General features: G+C 41.3%; 1 protein-coding gene across 5 annotated transcripts in view; it reads right to left on the reverse strand.

Moving 5' to 3' along the window:
* Positions 1-16,671, reverse strand: part of PRKN (parkin RBR E3 ubiquitin protein ligase) — a 1,234,790-nt gene that overhangs the window by 1,150,831 nt on the left and 67,288 nt on the right. For 3 of the 5 annotated variants that reach the window (XM_024996686.2, XM_024996687.2, NM_001199065.1), the window contains one exon: positions 3,192-3,312. The exons of the other annotated variants lie outside the window; for them this stretch is intronic. In XM_024996686.2, coding sequence (XP_024852454.1) covers positions 3,192-3,198 — 7 coding nt within the window. In that variant the 5' untranslated portion in view covers positions 3,199-3,312. The remainder of the gene's footprint in view (positions 1-3,191; positions 3,313-16,671) is intronic. 5 annotated transcript variants of the gene reach the window in all.

Here is a 16,671-nt window from a genome sequence, read left to right on the forward strand (position 1 = left end):
GTAGATGGACTTCCTACAGTCAATTAAAGAGCAAAAAACCTGAGATTAACTGGGAAAGGAATTCTGCCTTAATTCTGTCACATAAAATTCCTGCCTGAGTTTCCAGCCTGCTGGCCTGCCCTAAAAATGTCATACTTGCCAGGCCTCGTAGCCATGTGAGCCAATTCTTTAAAATAAATCTTACTACAGCTCTCTTATTATATCTATCTAACCTTGGTTCTGTTTCTCTGGAACCCCAACTGATACACATATCAAATCTCTGTCAACACAATATTCAACACATATTTATCGAGGGCATTTATGTGTCAGAGACATTTCTTTGCCAAGAAAGGTCCGTCTAGCCAAGGCTATGGTTTTTCCAGTGGTCATGTATGGCTGTGAGAGTTGGACTATGAAGAAACCTGCGCACCAAAGAATTGATGCTTTTGAACTGTGGTGTTGGAGAAAACTCTTGAGAGTCCCTTGGACTGCAAGGAGATCCAACCAGTCCATTCTGAAGGAGATCAGCCCTGGGATTTCTTTGGAAGGAATGATGCTAAAGCTGAAACTCCAGAATTTTGGCCATCTCATGTGAAGAGCTGACTCATTGGAAAAGACTCTGATGCTGGGAGGGATTGGGGGCAGGAGGAGAAGGGGACGACAGAGGATGAGATGGCTGGATGGCATCACTGACTCGATGGACGTGAGTCTGAGTGAACTCCGGGAGTTGGTGATGGACAGGGAGGCCTGGCGTGCTGCGATTCATGGGGTCACAAAGAGTCGGACACGACTGAGCGACTGGACTGAACTTATGTGTCAGACACTGTTCTAGGTGGGATTCCCAGGTGGCTCAGTGGTAAAGAATCTGCCTGCCAAAGTGGGAGACCTGGGTTTGATCTCTGGGTCAAGGAAGGTCCCCTGGAGAAGGAAATGCCAACCTACTCCATTATTCTTGCCTGGGAAATCCCGTGGACAGAGGAGCCTGGCGGGCTACAGCCTATAGTGTCACAAGAGTTGGACATGACTTAGCAACTAAAGAACAACAACTCTTCCAGGTGATGGTGATATAATAATAGAACTGACAAAAGTCTCTGTGTCCACAGAGCTCATACTTTAATTGTACTGAGATGAGAAGTTAAATTTTTAGGTAAAGTGACCATGTGATTTATCACACAATCCAGGACACTTTAAAGGTGAAATGGGGCACAAGTAATAATTATGCCAGGACAGCATGCCTAAACCATAAATATTCTGGACAACTCAGCCTGATACAGATCTCCTTAACCTTTGGTAAACTTTGGGCCCATCTACCCCAAAGGACAATGTATTTGGTTAAGTACAGAGAGCCAAAGAAGTATATCATTAATCAAGGTTGAGTCACAGACCTACAAGGATCTCAGATTCACGGTGCCAGTGGGTTCATATTCCAGTTATGCCTAGATCAATTACATATTATACAAAGCATTCAACTTTTATGAGTCTTAATCATGCCATTTAGAAATCTATATATTAATGAGAACTAATGAGAATCTGTAAATCATGTATGAAAGGAGTTGTGACATGACAGACATTCAATAAAGAGTATATAAAAATAGATCGGCAGTCTTCCCGGTGGTCCAGTGGTTAACAGTCTGCCTTGCAATGTGAGGGAAACCAGCTCGATCCCCAGTCTGGGAGGGTCCCACCTGTCGAGAAGGAGCTAAGCCCATGTGCCACAACAACTGAGCCTGAGCTCTAGAGCCACGGAGGAACAACTACTGAAGCCCATATGCCCTAGAAAAAGCCTGCGCCCCACAAAGGAAGCCACCGCAGTAAGAAGCCCGCACTCCGCAATAAAGAGCAGCCAACGCCCTCCGCAACTAGAGAAAGCCCGAAGGCAGCAACAGAGACCCCAGGGCAGCCAAAAATAACTATTTTTTTAAAAAATAGATCACCAAAATAAGCAAGGGTGGGGACAGTTTTGCTTATAAGTCTTTCTATTCTCCTTGACCATTTGGCCCTGGAAGGAGATAATTTTATTAAATGCAACAGTAATAATGAAATTACAGCCATGCTTATAACAATTGTGAGCACAGGCGTGCATGGCTGACTCAATCCGCCATTTATCATTTTTAATATTGCTAGAAGTTACTCTGGATTCACATTTCAAATGTCTACATTCATGAAACCAAATTCTACACCAACACACACTAAAGTGGAGGCTGGTTCAAGAGGAAAGCTGCCAGTTGTCCAGCCTGGCTGGGAATGGCTGCCAGGAAACAACAGGGAGGACGCTTTATCTGAAGCATCGTGACCTAAGCCAAAACAGCTGTAAACACGTGATAGCATTTTTGAAGCAGGTTTGACAACTCTTTGCTGTTGCTGTTTTGTCTCTAAGAGAGTCCTGTCTGACCCTTTGCGACCCCATGGACTGCAGTTTGCCAGGCTCCTCTGTCCATGGGATTTCCCAGGCAAGAATACTGGAGTGGGTTTTCATTCCCTTCTCCAGGGGATCTTCCTGACTCAGAGGTCAGTCCAGCCCACATCTCTTAAATTGGTAGGCGGGTTCTTTACCCCTGGGCCAGTGGGGAAGCCCTTGATAAATCTTTATCCTCGGCTAAAACCTCAGATTGAATACTGTGCCATGCACACTAGCTATCTGCAAAAAGTATAAATACCTCTGAGTATGACCTCAAAAGTAAGAAAAACCCTCCTTTCTCTCCCGTCTTCTTTTCTACTGGCTTATTGCAGGGCCCCATGGTCTTACTCCATTTTCTTGGGATCCTCTCAATACAAGCGTGAGCCAAGGCGATCTACTATGAAAATGATATTCTAATTCTGAGAAACGATGGATGAGGTTGCTGAATTGTAAGGACAGCTCAGGTGTGACAATCCTTTCGGAATGCAAAGTCCTAAATGATGCCAAGCTGTGTATAGTTCCTTCCATACGGCAGAGATAGTAGCTAGGGTGGAGGGGAGCAAGAGATCTAAGGAGAGGGAAGATCTGAGTCCCAGTGCCTTTTCCCCGCAGGCAGGAAAGTCCAGAGCTTCCTCGCCCTACACACACAATTAACTGCTATTACTGGCATCACCGACTCAGCGGACATGAGTTTGAGCAGACTCCGAGAGATGGTGAAGGACAGGGAACCCTGGCATGCTGCAGGCCCTGGGGTCACAGAGTCGGACACCACTGGAGACTGAGCAATAACAACAACAAAGCAGGGCTGATTTACCTTTCATCGTTGTCAGCGAGTCCAAGCTCCCTCCGAGACCAGTTGTTCAGGCAAACAATGAGACTGTATTCAGACAGAGGAAAGTCTCAAAACAACTTTGTTGAGGTCAGGATGTCAGGTTCTAGTGTAAAACAGAGAAGGGGAGGAGTTGAGGGAGTAAATTATAAGGCCACAATCTTGTAAATCTCTCCTGGAAAGGCCAACCTCCAGGAGGGGAGGGGATCTGTTAATCTCTTCTTTCTTGTAACCATTCACAGGTGGGTAGAGTCAGATTATTTTCCTGTAAACTGATCAAAGGCAGAGGGGCAGGGTTCCCCCAGGCAGGTCATTATGTATGCTTATAACAACAGAAGCAAAGACAAGCAAAGGTTAAAATCAAAGAAATAGATCCAACATGGAGTTAGAATTGGCCTTTTCCTGCAAATCAGGACAATAAGAGATCATTCTGCAAAATGTTCTAATTGTTATTTACCCTTCAAAACTTCCTTTCAAATCTGATTCATTAAAGAGAAAACCAATTTTCTTAATAAACAGAAACTCACATTATTTTCCTTAATAAACAGAAACTCACATTCTTCCATACTAAAAGAATGTTCTAGTCTTTTAATAAATCCAAACATGATTTTCTAACCAATTCTGTATAATTATTACAAAATCAATTTAACTAATTAAAATGCTATTGATCTTTTATTGAAGTAAATTTAAAAGATGATTTTTTAAAATTTCACAGAAAATGTTTCAAAAATAATAAAAAGATAAAGAAGTTATTATTATATAAATGATTTTGGCCTTCTTACCTAAAGCAAAGTTGTTAGGCCTTAAATAATTGATCTCATTTTTATTGAATGAATACTATCTGACGTCCATTTGGCTAAAAAAGTACAATAAAAGTTGTATTAATTTATGGATATTTAAAAATTTCCTTAATAAACAGAAACTCACTTCAGAAACTTATGGATATTTAAAAATTAAAAGATGCTTACTCCTTGGAAGAAAAGTTATGACCAACCTAGATAGCATATTCAAAAGCAGAGACATTACTTTGCCAACAAAGGTCCGTCTAGTCAAGGCTATGGTTTTTCCAGTGGTCATGTAAGGATGTGAGAATTGGACTAAGGATGTGAGAATTGGACTGTGAAGAAAGCTGAGCACCGGAGAATTGATGCTTTTGAACTGTGGTGTTGGAGAAGACTCTTGAGAGTCCCTTGGACTGCAAGGAGATCCAACCAGTCCATTCTGAAGGAGATCAGCCCTGGGATTTCTTTGGAAGGAATGATGCTAAAGCTGAAACTCCAGTACTTTGGCCACCTCATGCGAAGAGTTGACTCATTGGAAAAGACTCTGATGCTGGGAGGGATTGGGGGCAGGAGGAGAAGGGGACGACAGAGGATGAGATGGCTGGATGGCATCACTGACTTGATGGACGTGAGTCTGAGTGAACTCCGGGAGTTGGTGATGGACTGGGAGGCCTGGTGTGCTGTGATTCATGGGGTCACAAAGAGTCGGACACGACTGAGTGACTGAACTGAACTGAAAAATTTCCTTAGAAAATTGTTATTTAATGGTTGTAATGTGGTGATGGTGGTAGTGGTTTAGTCACTAAGTTGTATCAGACTCTTGCCACCCCAGGGACTGTAGCTCATCAGACTGTCCATGGGATTTCCCAGGCGTGTGTAGGAGTACAGGAGTGGGTAGCCATTCCTTTCTCCAGGGGATCTTCCCAACCCAGGGATCAAACCTGAGTCTCCTGCAGTGCATTCCAACATTTAAAAAGGATACAGTAGGGACTTTTTTGCCTCCTGAAACTTTACTGAATAGCTTATATATTAAGGCATACAGACATAGTCATATCTTCTTTGAGTATTTACAAAGAAAAAGAATACACAAATTAATACTAATTAGCAAATAAAGAAAGAAATTGAAGTCGCTCAGTCGTGTCCGACTCTTGGCAACCCCATGGACTGTAGTCCACCAGGCTCCTCTGTCCATGGAGTTTTTCAGGCAAGAGTACTGGAGTGGGTTGCCATTTCCTTCTCCAGGGGATCTTCCCAACCCAGTGATTGAACCTGGGTCTTCCAAATTGCAGGCAGATGCTTTACCATCTGAGCCACCATGGAAGCCCCAATTAGCAAGTAAAGCAAAGCATATTGTCCCTTAGCTTTTATGAATGTTTACATGGAATTTACTCCTAAAGAAAGTTTAGTAGTTACAGCATTGAGAAAATTGTTTTAATTTTATCGTTATAACAGAAAAAGAAAAAAAAATACATATATATATAAAGGAATTACAACAAGCCCCTTTGGAATTCAATCACAAAAAGGATAGATTCAATTACTCGGGAGGTCTTTTGTGCTTTGAGATAGATACAAAGGAAATGAGAGGCAGACTTGGGTCATCATTAAGTTGTAATCCCATATGGCATTTCCTCCTCAAAGCTTATGAGCTGCAAACCAGTAATTACAAACACACATACACTCATAAATGAGAGATAACTATACTGAGTGAAATGTAAACTGACTTTTATTTATTCACTAATAGTAATTTACAATATTAGTGGCATGACACAGTGTACTCCTCAAGGTCCATATATACCAGGAATTCACCTTATAGATAAAAAAAAATCCCATTATTAAAAAGCATGTTAGGCTCAATTAATATAAATTCTTCTGGAACAGGAGAGAGTTCAGCATCAACTTATATCATTCTAAATGCTAATCTACACTCAAGCTTAAAAAATATAAAGTAGACTGTACCCTCAGAATAATACCTAGAACACAGTTAGGATTCACCAGCAATAGCTACTGTATAAACTTTAACCTATTGGCAATTTTTCAGCTATGAATGTCAGAGTTAACTAAAGAGTAAACAAGAATGGAATTAGGATATAGACAAGCACAATTCATTCTCAGTATTTTTTCAAATTAGTTGATCATGAAATAGCCTATGAACTTTAAGATTTTTATCTAAGACCCTAGGCAGTGACTACCGATGAAATGAAGCTGGCAGACAAGATGAAAAATATTGGTTATTTATGACCTGTGAAGGCTTCCCAGGTGGCTCAACCAGTAAAGCGTCTGCCTGCAATGCAGGAGACCCAGGTTCAATCCCTGGGTCAGGAAGATCCCCTGGAGAAGGAAACGGCAACCCACTCTAGTACTCTTGCCTGGAAAATCCCATGTACTGAGAAGCCTGGTAGGCTACAGTCCATGGGGTCGAAAAGAGTTCATTCACTCACTCACTCATGAACTGTGACCTGATCTTCCCCCAGAAATTCAGATTCCAGTGAATTAACTCATAACCTCATTTTTTTTTTCATAACCTCATTTTACATCCCGTTACTTAAGCTAAAAGGTTGAGTGTCATCTATGAACCTCTCCTTCACATGCCCTCCATATTCAGCATCACGTCTACTGTTTCAGAGACTAAGCTCAGTCTGCTCACTGCACAACAGGCCAGTAAATCCAAGAGACGAGGTGTGGAGGCAAGAAATATGACTTTATTCAGAAAGCCGGCTGGCCGAGAAAAACGGCAGACTAATGTCTCAAAATAACCATCTTGTCATGGTCTAAATTCGAGGTTCTTTTATAGAACAGAGACGAGGGAAAACTGAAAAAGTAAAGACCATTATTTTGCAAATATCTCCTAGAATGGCCAACCTCAGGGAAGTGTTAGTCACTTAATTCTGTCTTACCCTTAGCAACCCCATGGACTGTTGCCTTCCAGGCTCCTCTGTCCTTGGGATTTTCCAGGCAAGGATGCAGAAGTGGGTTGTCATTCTCTTCTCCAGGGGATCTTCCCACCCTGGGATCAAACCCAAGGAACCCAAATCATGGTCTCCTGCATTGTATGTAAGTGAAAGTGAAAGAGTTACTCGCTCAGTTGTGTCCTACTCTTTGCAACCCCATGGACTACATGTAGCCCACCAGTCTCCTCTGGCCACGGAAGCCAGTTCCCTTCTCCAGGGCAACTTCCCAGAGGTCAAACCCTGTAGGTAGGGGATGTATTCATCTCTTTACACAGAGGGGCAGGGTTCCCTGAGGCTGGTCATTAGGGAGGAGATGTGTTAATCTTCTCAGGCAGAGGGGCAGGGTTTCCTGAGGCTGGGGTCATTATGTATGATTATAATAATAAAGGGCTTCCTTTGTGGCTCAGCTAGTAAAGGCTCTGCCTGCAATGTGGGAGACCTGGGTTCAATCCCTGGGCTGGGAAGATCCCCTGGAGAAGGGAAAGGTTACCCACTCTAGTATTCTGGCCTAGAGAATTCCATGGACCCCCACGGGGTTGCAAAGAGTTGGACACAACTGATAATAATAAAAGCAATGTAAAAACAAAGGTTAAAGTCAAAGAAACAGATCCATCAATGAGTCAGAATTTGGCTCTGCCCTGCAACACTACTGAATTGCTTTCTAAATATCAGACCTGACCTGTTAGCACCATCCTCACCACAGCACTCCAGTACAAGTTCCCAAAAGCTTCCTTTCATACGTACCTGTCCCCTGTAACCACTGCACCCTCACTTCAACCAAGGCATTTGCCCTGGAGAGCACATAATGCCACCACCATCCCCACCCAGCTCTACAATAGTTTACATGCTGCTTCATAGGTATTTATCTCTAATTCAGGTAGCTCAGTGGTAAAGAATCTGCCTTCTATGCAGGAGCAGTTGGAGATATGGGTTTGATTCCTGGGTCTGGAAGATCTCTGGAATAGGAAATGGAAATACACTCTAGTATTCTCACCTGGAAAATGCCATAGACAGAGGAATCTAGCAGGCTACAGTCCATGGAGTTGAAAAGAGTCAGCCAGGAATGATCAACTAAGCACAAAGTCCTTCCATTATCTGGCCCCTTCTGACATGGTCCAACCTCAGGTCATACACCCTTCCTCCCCTTAGCATTCTGGCCACACTGCCTTTTATCAGCCCCAGACATGGATCCCCAGGTATTTCTCCCACCACAAGCTTTAGGCAGGTTCTTTCCACTCTTCTTCTGATATTTGGTGTTGCTGTGCAGTTGCTAGGTCTTGCCTGACTCTTTGCGATCCCCTAGACTGTAGCATGCCAGGCTTCTCTGTCCTTCATCATGTCCTGGAGATTGCTCAAATTCATGTCCATTGAGTCGGTGATGCCTTCCAACCATTTCAGCTTCTGTCATCCTCTTCTCCTCCTGCCTTCAATCTTTCTCAGCATCAGGGTCTTTTCCAATGAGTTGGCTCTTCCCATCAGGTAGCCAAAGTATTGAAGCTTCAGCTTCAGTATCAGTGTTTGCAATGAATATTCAGGGTTGATTTCCTTTAGGATTGACTGGTTTGATCTCCTTGCTGTCCAAGGGACTCTCAAGAGTCTTTTCCAGCATCACAGTTCAAAAGCAGAAGTTCTTCAGCACTCAGCCTTCTTTATCATTCAGCTCTGACATCTTTACATGACTACTGGGAAAAAACCATACCTTTGACTAGATGGACCTTTGTTGGCAAAGTGATGACTTTGCTTTTTAATATGCTGCCAAGGTGCAAGTATCTCTTAATTTCATGGTTGCAGTAACTATCCACAGTGATACTGGAGCCCAGGAAAATAAAGTCTGTCACTGTTTCCATTTTGACACCATCTATTTTCCATGAAGTGATAGGACTGGAAGCCATGATCTTCATTTTTTGAATGTTGAGTTTCAAGCCAGCATTTTCACTCTCCTCTTTCACCTTCATCAAAAGGCTCTTTAGTTTCTTTTCACTTTCTGCCATTAGGGTGGTATCATCTGTATATCTGAAGTTGTTGATATTTCTCCCAGCAATCTTGATTCCAGCTTGAGCTTTATGGAGGCTGGCATTTCATATGATGCATTTAAGTTAAATTGATGTATGAAGTTAAATAAGCAGGGTGACGATGTACAGCTTTGACATACTCCTTTCCCAATTTGAAGCCAGTCCATTGTTCTAACTCTTCTTGAACAGTTAGAAGCCGGTTCTAACTGTTGTCTCTTGTCCTGCATAAAGATTTCTCAAGAGGCACACATCTACATTCCCTTCTTTTTCTTCTTTTTTTTTTATGGTTAGTTCTGAGGTCAGCTATACTGTCACTCCCTCAGAACTCCTTTCCTCACACTTCCTTATAGACCTTTGTGATATTGCCTACACTTGTCTCGGGTTTACTCCTATTGCTCCTTGGAGACAGGTACTGTATTTCTGACATTCCTGTTCATGTCACACCCATAGCACCTGGTACAGTGTCTAGCAATGGAACATGCCTAATAAATACTTTTTGAAAATTAGCAAGAATGCATGAATGAGCAAAAGACTGAATAGATACGATTATCCATAGTTGATTATCACATCCTTGACACAGCCAGTACTATAGAGCAGGAGTCCCCAAACTTTTTGGCACCGGGGACTGGTTTTGTAGAGGACAACTTTTTCACAGATTGGGTGGTGGAGGGGTGGGTATGATTTTGGTGTGGTTCAAGTGTGTTGCATTTATTATGAACTTTATTTCTAGGATCATTACATAAGCTCCACCTCCGAACACCAGGCATCAGATAGATCCTGGAGGTTGATGACCCCTGCTATAGAAGATTTCGTTTCTAATTCAACAGAGATTTGTTTGGTGTGCATGGCATTATGTTTATTTGACAGGTATATCTGTTCAGTATTACAAATAAATAATCAAATCTGCTGCAGTAATAATCACACACAGGTGTGATTAAAATCCCCAATCTATACTAACAAAGTTCCTTAAAACCAAATTTGAGTAAATGAGATGGCTGGATGGCATCATGGACTCAAAGGACATGAGTTTGAGCAAACTCCAGGAGCTAGTGAAGGACAGAGAAGCCTGGCATACGGCAGTCCATGGGGTCACAAACAATTGAATGTGACTGAGTGATTCAACAACAACAACAAAAGTTATGTTAATTCTTAATCAACAACTATTGTTATTCCACTCATTTAATTATTCCAACAATTATTAATACTAAATTTTTAGAAAAACACAAGAAGCTAAGCACCATAAGAGTCCTTCTTGGAGTTTTCAGGGCAAAGAATACATGCTTCATCTACTGAAAAAGCATGAAGCTATCCAAATTTTTAGAATTGCATATAGCAAAATTCCACAATGATAAATTCCACACAGCAATTTTACTTCTATGAAAAATTTGTTAACTTTAAAAGACTTTAAAGTCAACACTTTGATATTCTCAGAGTCTCTCTGTCATGGGTACAGTTCTCTAGAAGGATAACAAAAGGGAACAGCCACCCAAGGAGCCAGTCTACTGGAGAGGATTGCTAGGAACAACGCAGAGGCTGCCTAAGCAGGAACCAGACAACTCATCTGATGAACCACCAACAAGCACCACTCCACAGAACTCTGGATTTTAAGGATCTCCTCTTTTCTCTCATTTTTAATAACAGCCAACCTTTGCCTTTCAACATTCAGAAGACGAAGATCATGGCATCCGGTCCCATCACTTGATGGGAAATAGATGGGGAAACAATGGAAACAGTGTCAGACTTTATTTTTCTGGGCTCTAAAATCACTGCAGATGGTGACTGCAACCATGAAATTAAAAGACGCTTACTCCTTGGAAGGAAAGTTATGACCAACCTAGATAGCATATTCAAAAGCAGAGACATTACTTTGCCAACGAAGGTCTGTCTAGTCAAGGCTATGGTTTTTCCAGTGGTCATGTATGGATGTGAGAGTTGGACTGTGAAGAAGGCTGAGCGCCAAAGAATTGATGCTTTTGAACTGTGGTGCTGGAGAAGACTCTTGAGAGTCCCTTGGACTGCAAGGAGATCCAACCAGTCCATTCTGAAGGAGATCAGCCCTGGGATTTCTTTGGAGGGAATGATGCTAAAGCTGAAACTCCAGTACTTTGGCCACCTCATGTGAAGAGTTGACTCACTGGAAAAGATTCTGATGCTGGGAGGGATTGGGGGCAGGAGGAGAAGGGGACGACAGAGGATGAGATGGCTGGATGGCATCACTGACTCGATGGATGTGAGTCTGAGTGAACTCCGGGAGTTGGTGATGGACAGGGAGGCCTGGGTGCTGCGATTCATGGGGTCGCGAAGAGTTGGACACGACTGAGCGACTGAACTGAACTGAACCTTTGCCTATGTTGTTTCAACTGACTTGTATATACCATTTCTTCATCAAATAAGAAAAATGAATGCTAAGACATATTTCCATTTTGTTTCTTAATTGGTTGTTTTCTAGTTTTGCAAAATAATACATTTAAAGAAATTTCCATATGCTTCACAGTACTAGGAAATATAAGAGTTTTGATTTCATTCAAAGGAGAATTTAAATACAGCTGTCTGAAGTGCTCCAGGAATTCCTGAGCATTTTTACATTAATTCTCCACATATAAGTCACTTCAAGTCAGAAATAAAGTGGCTGCATCACAAATTTATAAAGTCTATTTCATGAAATATGTTATCTACTGTATGTAACAGTTATCATCAAAGCCCCGTGAAAGATAATTAACAATCAGCTACTGTTAAAATAAGGGAAGTAGAAACAACTCAAGCACTGAACAGGAAGCCATAAAATACCATTTAGAGTTCCAACTTGGCCATGAACTCATCGTGTGATCTATAATGAAACACTGAGCCCACTTGGGCTTTGGTTTTTAAATAAGCAGGTGAAGAATGTGGGCTGTGGGATATCACAGTCCTTGCAATGTTACTGGTTCTAAAGATATTTGTGATATGGTGTATTCCAGCATTACCTGGATAAGACATCTAAGGACAACATTCTTTACTGTACAGAGAATGGTAAAGCAAGTTTTATTACTAGTTTCTTAACTGATGCAAAAATGCCCATACTTTCACATTTTCTAATATGGTATTTTTTTTAATTCCATTTTTATTAACTTTCTCTTCTCCTAAAAAAAACAAAACTTTCTTACCTACCAAACTATTAGGATCAAATAATATATCTTATAAAAATATTATGTTACTGGCATGTTACGTTTGAGAATTTAACATGCAGATGAAGACTTCAAAATTATGGCCCTCACAGCAACTGTAACTCAGTCTACTGGACGCAGATATGTAGCATCTTCTTATTAGCAGATATGCAGTAAAATGTATGCCTTAATATATACTGTTTATGCAGTCTACATGAATTATGCTTGCTTTGAGGACTATAAAGTTGGAGTTTTCTCCTCAAAACTTTAATTCTTAGTCATAATTTCACATTAACATAAGGCTGGAGCAACATTTTTGTCAGAGTAGTTCATATATCATCGTATTTCTTTGAAGGAGACACAATAACAAAGTAAAATACATAAAAACAGGAAATTAGAATGTTTTTATTCCAGTCTATATTGAGGCATATGCATATGGTCATGCTTGAAAATTGTCGTAGGGTAGGCACAACATGCTTTCCTAGGGTAGAGAGATAAAACATTGATGTCCTTGCTTAATATCAATAGTAAGCAATAAACACCGTATGAGGTTAAAACTTCAGAATGTGATTTTTTTTTCACTAAAATCCTAATGGTCTATGTTTTGATTTCTAGGTTATATATATAGGCTATGGCATTCATATAACAGAAATTAGTGCTGGATATACATGTCCCAGGGGGCTTCCCCAGTGGTGCTAGTAGTAAAGAACCTGCCTGTCAATGCAGGAGAAATAAGAGATACGGATTCGATCCCTGAATCAGAAAGATCCCCTGGAAGAGGGCACAGCAACCCACTCCAGTATTCTTGCCTGGGAAATCCCACGGACAGAGGAGCCTGGTGGTCTACAGTCCATAGGGTTGCACAGAGTCAGACACCACTGAAGTGACTTATTAGCACAGCTACATGTTCCAGAGGCCTGACTCCAAACTGTTGTTGTTCAGTCACTTAGTTGCGTCCAGCTCTTTGCAACCCCATGGACTGCAGCTCGTCAGGTTTCCTTGTCCCTCATTCCCTCCCGGAGCTCGCTCAAACTCATGTCCACTGAGTTGGTGATGCATCCAACCATCTCATCCTCTGTCATCCCCTTCTCCTGCCTTCAATCTTTCCCAGCATCAGGGTCAAATGGACCTAGATAATTTGTGAATGCCTGATAGTCCAACTCCTGGCCTGAAATCAGAAGCTCTGTTATTAGCCCATATGAATACAGCAAACAAAAAACAAACAAAATTCTACAGGGTTCTGGAAAGTCAACTATTACAGTAGAATCAATCACACATGTGGCTATAGAGGCAGAGCAATGGAGCAAAGTGTTGAGATTATGGGAAATTGGAAATGCCTTCAGAGAGTAGCTCCTCTAACCAAAAAAATATGTTCAATAAATTATTACTTGTAATTAGTAACAGTACTCTGCTTAATGAACTCCATGATGGTGATGTCATAACCATATCCAAGAACTAATTTCATGTGTTTAGAGAGTTAAGATATGAAAGATATTCAGCCTATTTATGTTATCCACATTTAAATCTAGATTTTGGCATATTCTCTACTATAATTAAACAAATTAAACTCAGTAAATTAAAATGACTGAAAGAAAACATCTGCAAAATACCTATGGCAAAAAAGGCCCCACAACAATGAATGAGGGACTCTCGATATTGTCTGTAGACCTGACCTCTCTCACCATGACTCCTCTCTCCTGTTACAGTTCAATCACCTGTGGCGATGTGGTAAGGTCAAGAGAGCTCTGGGCCCAAGGCAAATGCCGTATTATTAGGTAACACTATCATCTGAGCATTTCAGTTTCTGCCACTCCAAATCTGAAATGACATGTGTTTCTATCTCACATAATTATTGGAAAGAGATGATGCACTTAGTAAAATTCTAGAATTCAGAAAAAAAAATACTAACATAAAATACTATGAGAATAATTCTGAGATTTTGAAGTTACTTACATAAAGAATGCAACATGATGCCAACTCTTGTAACAAAACCAAACACTTGCATGGTACATCACTCTCAAATCCTGCTGAAATTTAACCAGGTGCACTTAAAATTACTACTTTGCACATTGGTTCCATAGAAGGCAATGGCACCCCACTCCAGTACTCTTGCCTGGAAAATCCCATGGACAGAGGAGCCTGGTAGGCTGCAGTCCATGGGGTCGCTGAGTCAGACACGACTGAGCGACTTCACTTTCACTTTTCACTTTCATGCATTAGAGAAGGAAACGGCAACCCACTCCAGTGTTCTTGCCTGGAGAATCCTAGGGACGGGGGAGCCTGGTGGGCTGCCGTCTATGGGGTCGCACACAGTCAGACTCGACTGAAGCGACTTAGCAGCAGTAGCAGTAGCAGCATACACTACTTACAACACACTATAATGATCTTAATGATTTTTTAGTGGACAGGGACTGTATCTATTCAACTTTCTTCAGTCAAGAGTAGCTCTTATACAAAGGTATTCTTAAGAAAATTCTTGGGAAGAGCCTGTGCTATGCTGTGCTTAAGTCGCTCAGTCGTATACAGCTCTTTGCGACCCCAGGGACTGTGGCCCGACAGGTTCCGCCATCCATGGGGATTCCCCAGGCAAGAACACTGGTGGGTTGCCAGTATTCAATCCCAACCCAGGGACTGAACCCAGGTCTCCCGTATTGTAGCCAATGATAGTAATATAATATTTACTTATAATAAAACAAACTGAACATTCAGCACTCATTGCCATGTAAACCTTATACAAGATAACCTTATGATTTGAATGTAAACCTCTACACATTGCATTCTCAGTAAATTGACTGACAATCAGGTATTTAAGATACCAAAATCACATAAACCACCTGGATTCCAAGTATAGCTCAGGATAAATTGTATTTCAAGGAGCTTAAGAAAAAAAATTAAATAGGTAATTGCACTTAGAAGTTTTTTTAAATATTTTAAACAAACACAGGTCTTATCACTTTTTTGACGGAAAATGCAATGACTAGTATATTCTATGGAGATAGGTAGGCAGGTAGATAAATAGAGATGTAAACATATACCTACATATATAGATGCAAAGAACCAAGTTGTAAGAACCTTGAAAATTCTTTAAGTAACATACATGGTTAGTGACTTTAAAAAAGTATAACTTTTTATGGGTTAATAATTTATAATCTCTTACATCTTTATAATATAGTAGGAAGTTAAAGCAGAGAAGGCAACAGCACCCCACTCCAGTACTCTTGGCTGGAAAATCCCATGGATGGAGGAGCCTGGTAGGCTGCAGTCCATGGGGTCGCTACAAGTCGGACACGACTGAAGCAACTTAGCAGCAGCAGCAGCAGCTTTTCACTTTTCACTTTCATGCATTGGAGAAGGAAATGGCAACCCACTCCAGTGTTCTTGCCTGGAGAATCCCAGGGACGGGGGAGCCTTGTGGGCTGCCGTCTATGGGGTTGCACAGAGTCGGACACGACTGAAGCAACTTAGCAGCAGCAGCAGGAAGTTAAAGTGTTAAAATATATTCCTTTTTAACTATACTTAAGGAACTAGATCTGATAGAGTGCCTGATGAACTATGGACGGAGGTTTGTGACACTGTACAGGAGACAGGGATCAAGACCATCCCCATGGAAAAGAAATGCAAAAAAAGCAAAATGGCTGTCTGGGGAGACCTTACAAATAGCTGTGAAAAGAAGAGAAAAGCAAAGGAGAAAAGGAAAGATATAAGCATCTGAATGCAGAGTTCCAAAGAATAGCAAAGAGAGATAAGAAAGCCTTCCTCAGCGATCAACGCAAAGAAATAGAGGAAAATAACAGAATGGGAAAGACTAGAGATCTCCAAGAAAATTAGAGATACCAAGGGAACATTTCATGCAAAGATGGGCTCGATAAAGGATAGAAATGGTATGGACCTAACAGAAGCGGAAGATATTAAGAAGTGGCAAGAATACACAGAAGAACTGTACAAAAAAGATCTTCATGACCCAGATAATCACAATGGTGTGATCACTGACCTAGAGCCAGATATCCTGGTATGTGAAGTCAAGTGGGCCTTAGAAAGCATCACTATGAACAAAGCTAGTGGAGGTGATGGAACTCCAGTTGAGCTATTCCAAATCCTGAAAGGTGATGCTATGAAAGTGCTGCACTCAATATGCCAGCAAATTTGGAAAACTCAGCAGTGGCCACACGAATGGAAAAGGTCAGTTTTCATTCCAATCCCAAAGAAAGGCAATGCCAAAGAATGCTCAAACTACCATACAATTGCACTCATCTCACATGTTAGTAAAGTAATGTTCAAAATTCTCCAAGCCAGGCTTCAGCAATACGTGAACCGTGAACTTCCAGATGTTCAAGCTGGTTTTAGAAAAGGCAGAGGAACCAGAGACCAAATTGCCAACATCCGCTGGATCATGGAAAAAGCAAGAGAGCTCCAGAAAAACATCTATTTCTGCTTTATTGACTATGCCAAAGCCTTTGACTGTGTGGATCACAATAAACTGTGGAAAATTCTGAAAGAGATGGGAATACCAGACCACCTGACCTTCCTTTGAGAAATCTGTATGCAGGTCAGGAAGCAACAGTTAGAACTGAACATGGAAC

Source organism: Bos taurus, chromosome 9 (assembly GCF_002263795.3).
Source record: "Bos taurus isolate L1 Dominette 01449 registration number 42190680 breed Hereford chromosome 9, ARS-UCD2.0, whole genome shotgun sequence".
NCBI classification, from domain to species: Eukaryota; Metazoa; Chordata; class Mammalia; order Artiodactyla; family Bovidae; genus Bos; species Bos taurus.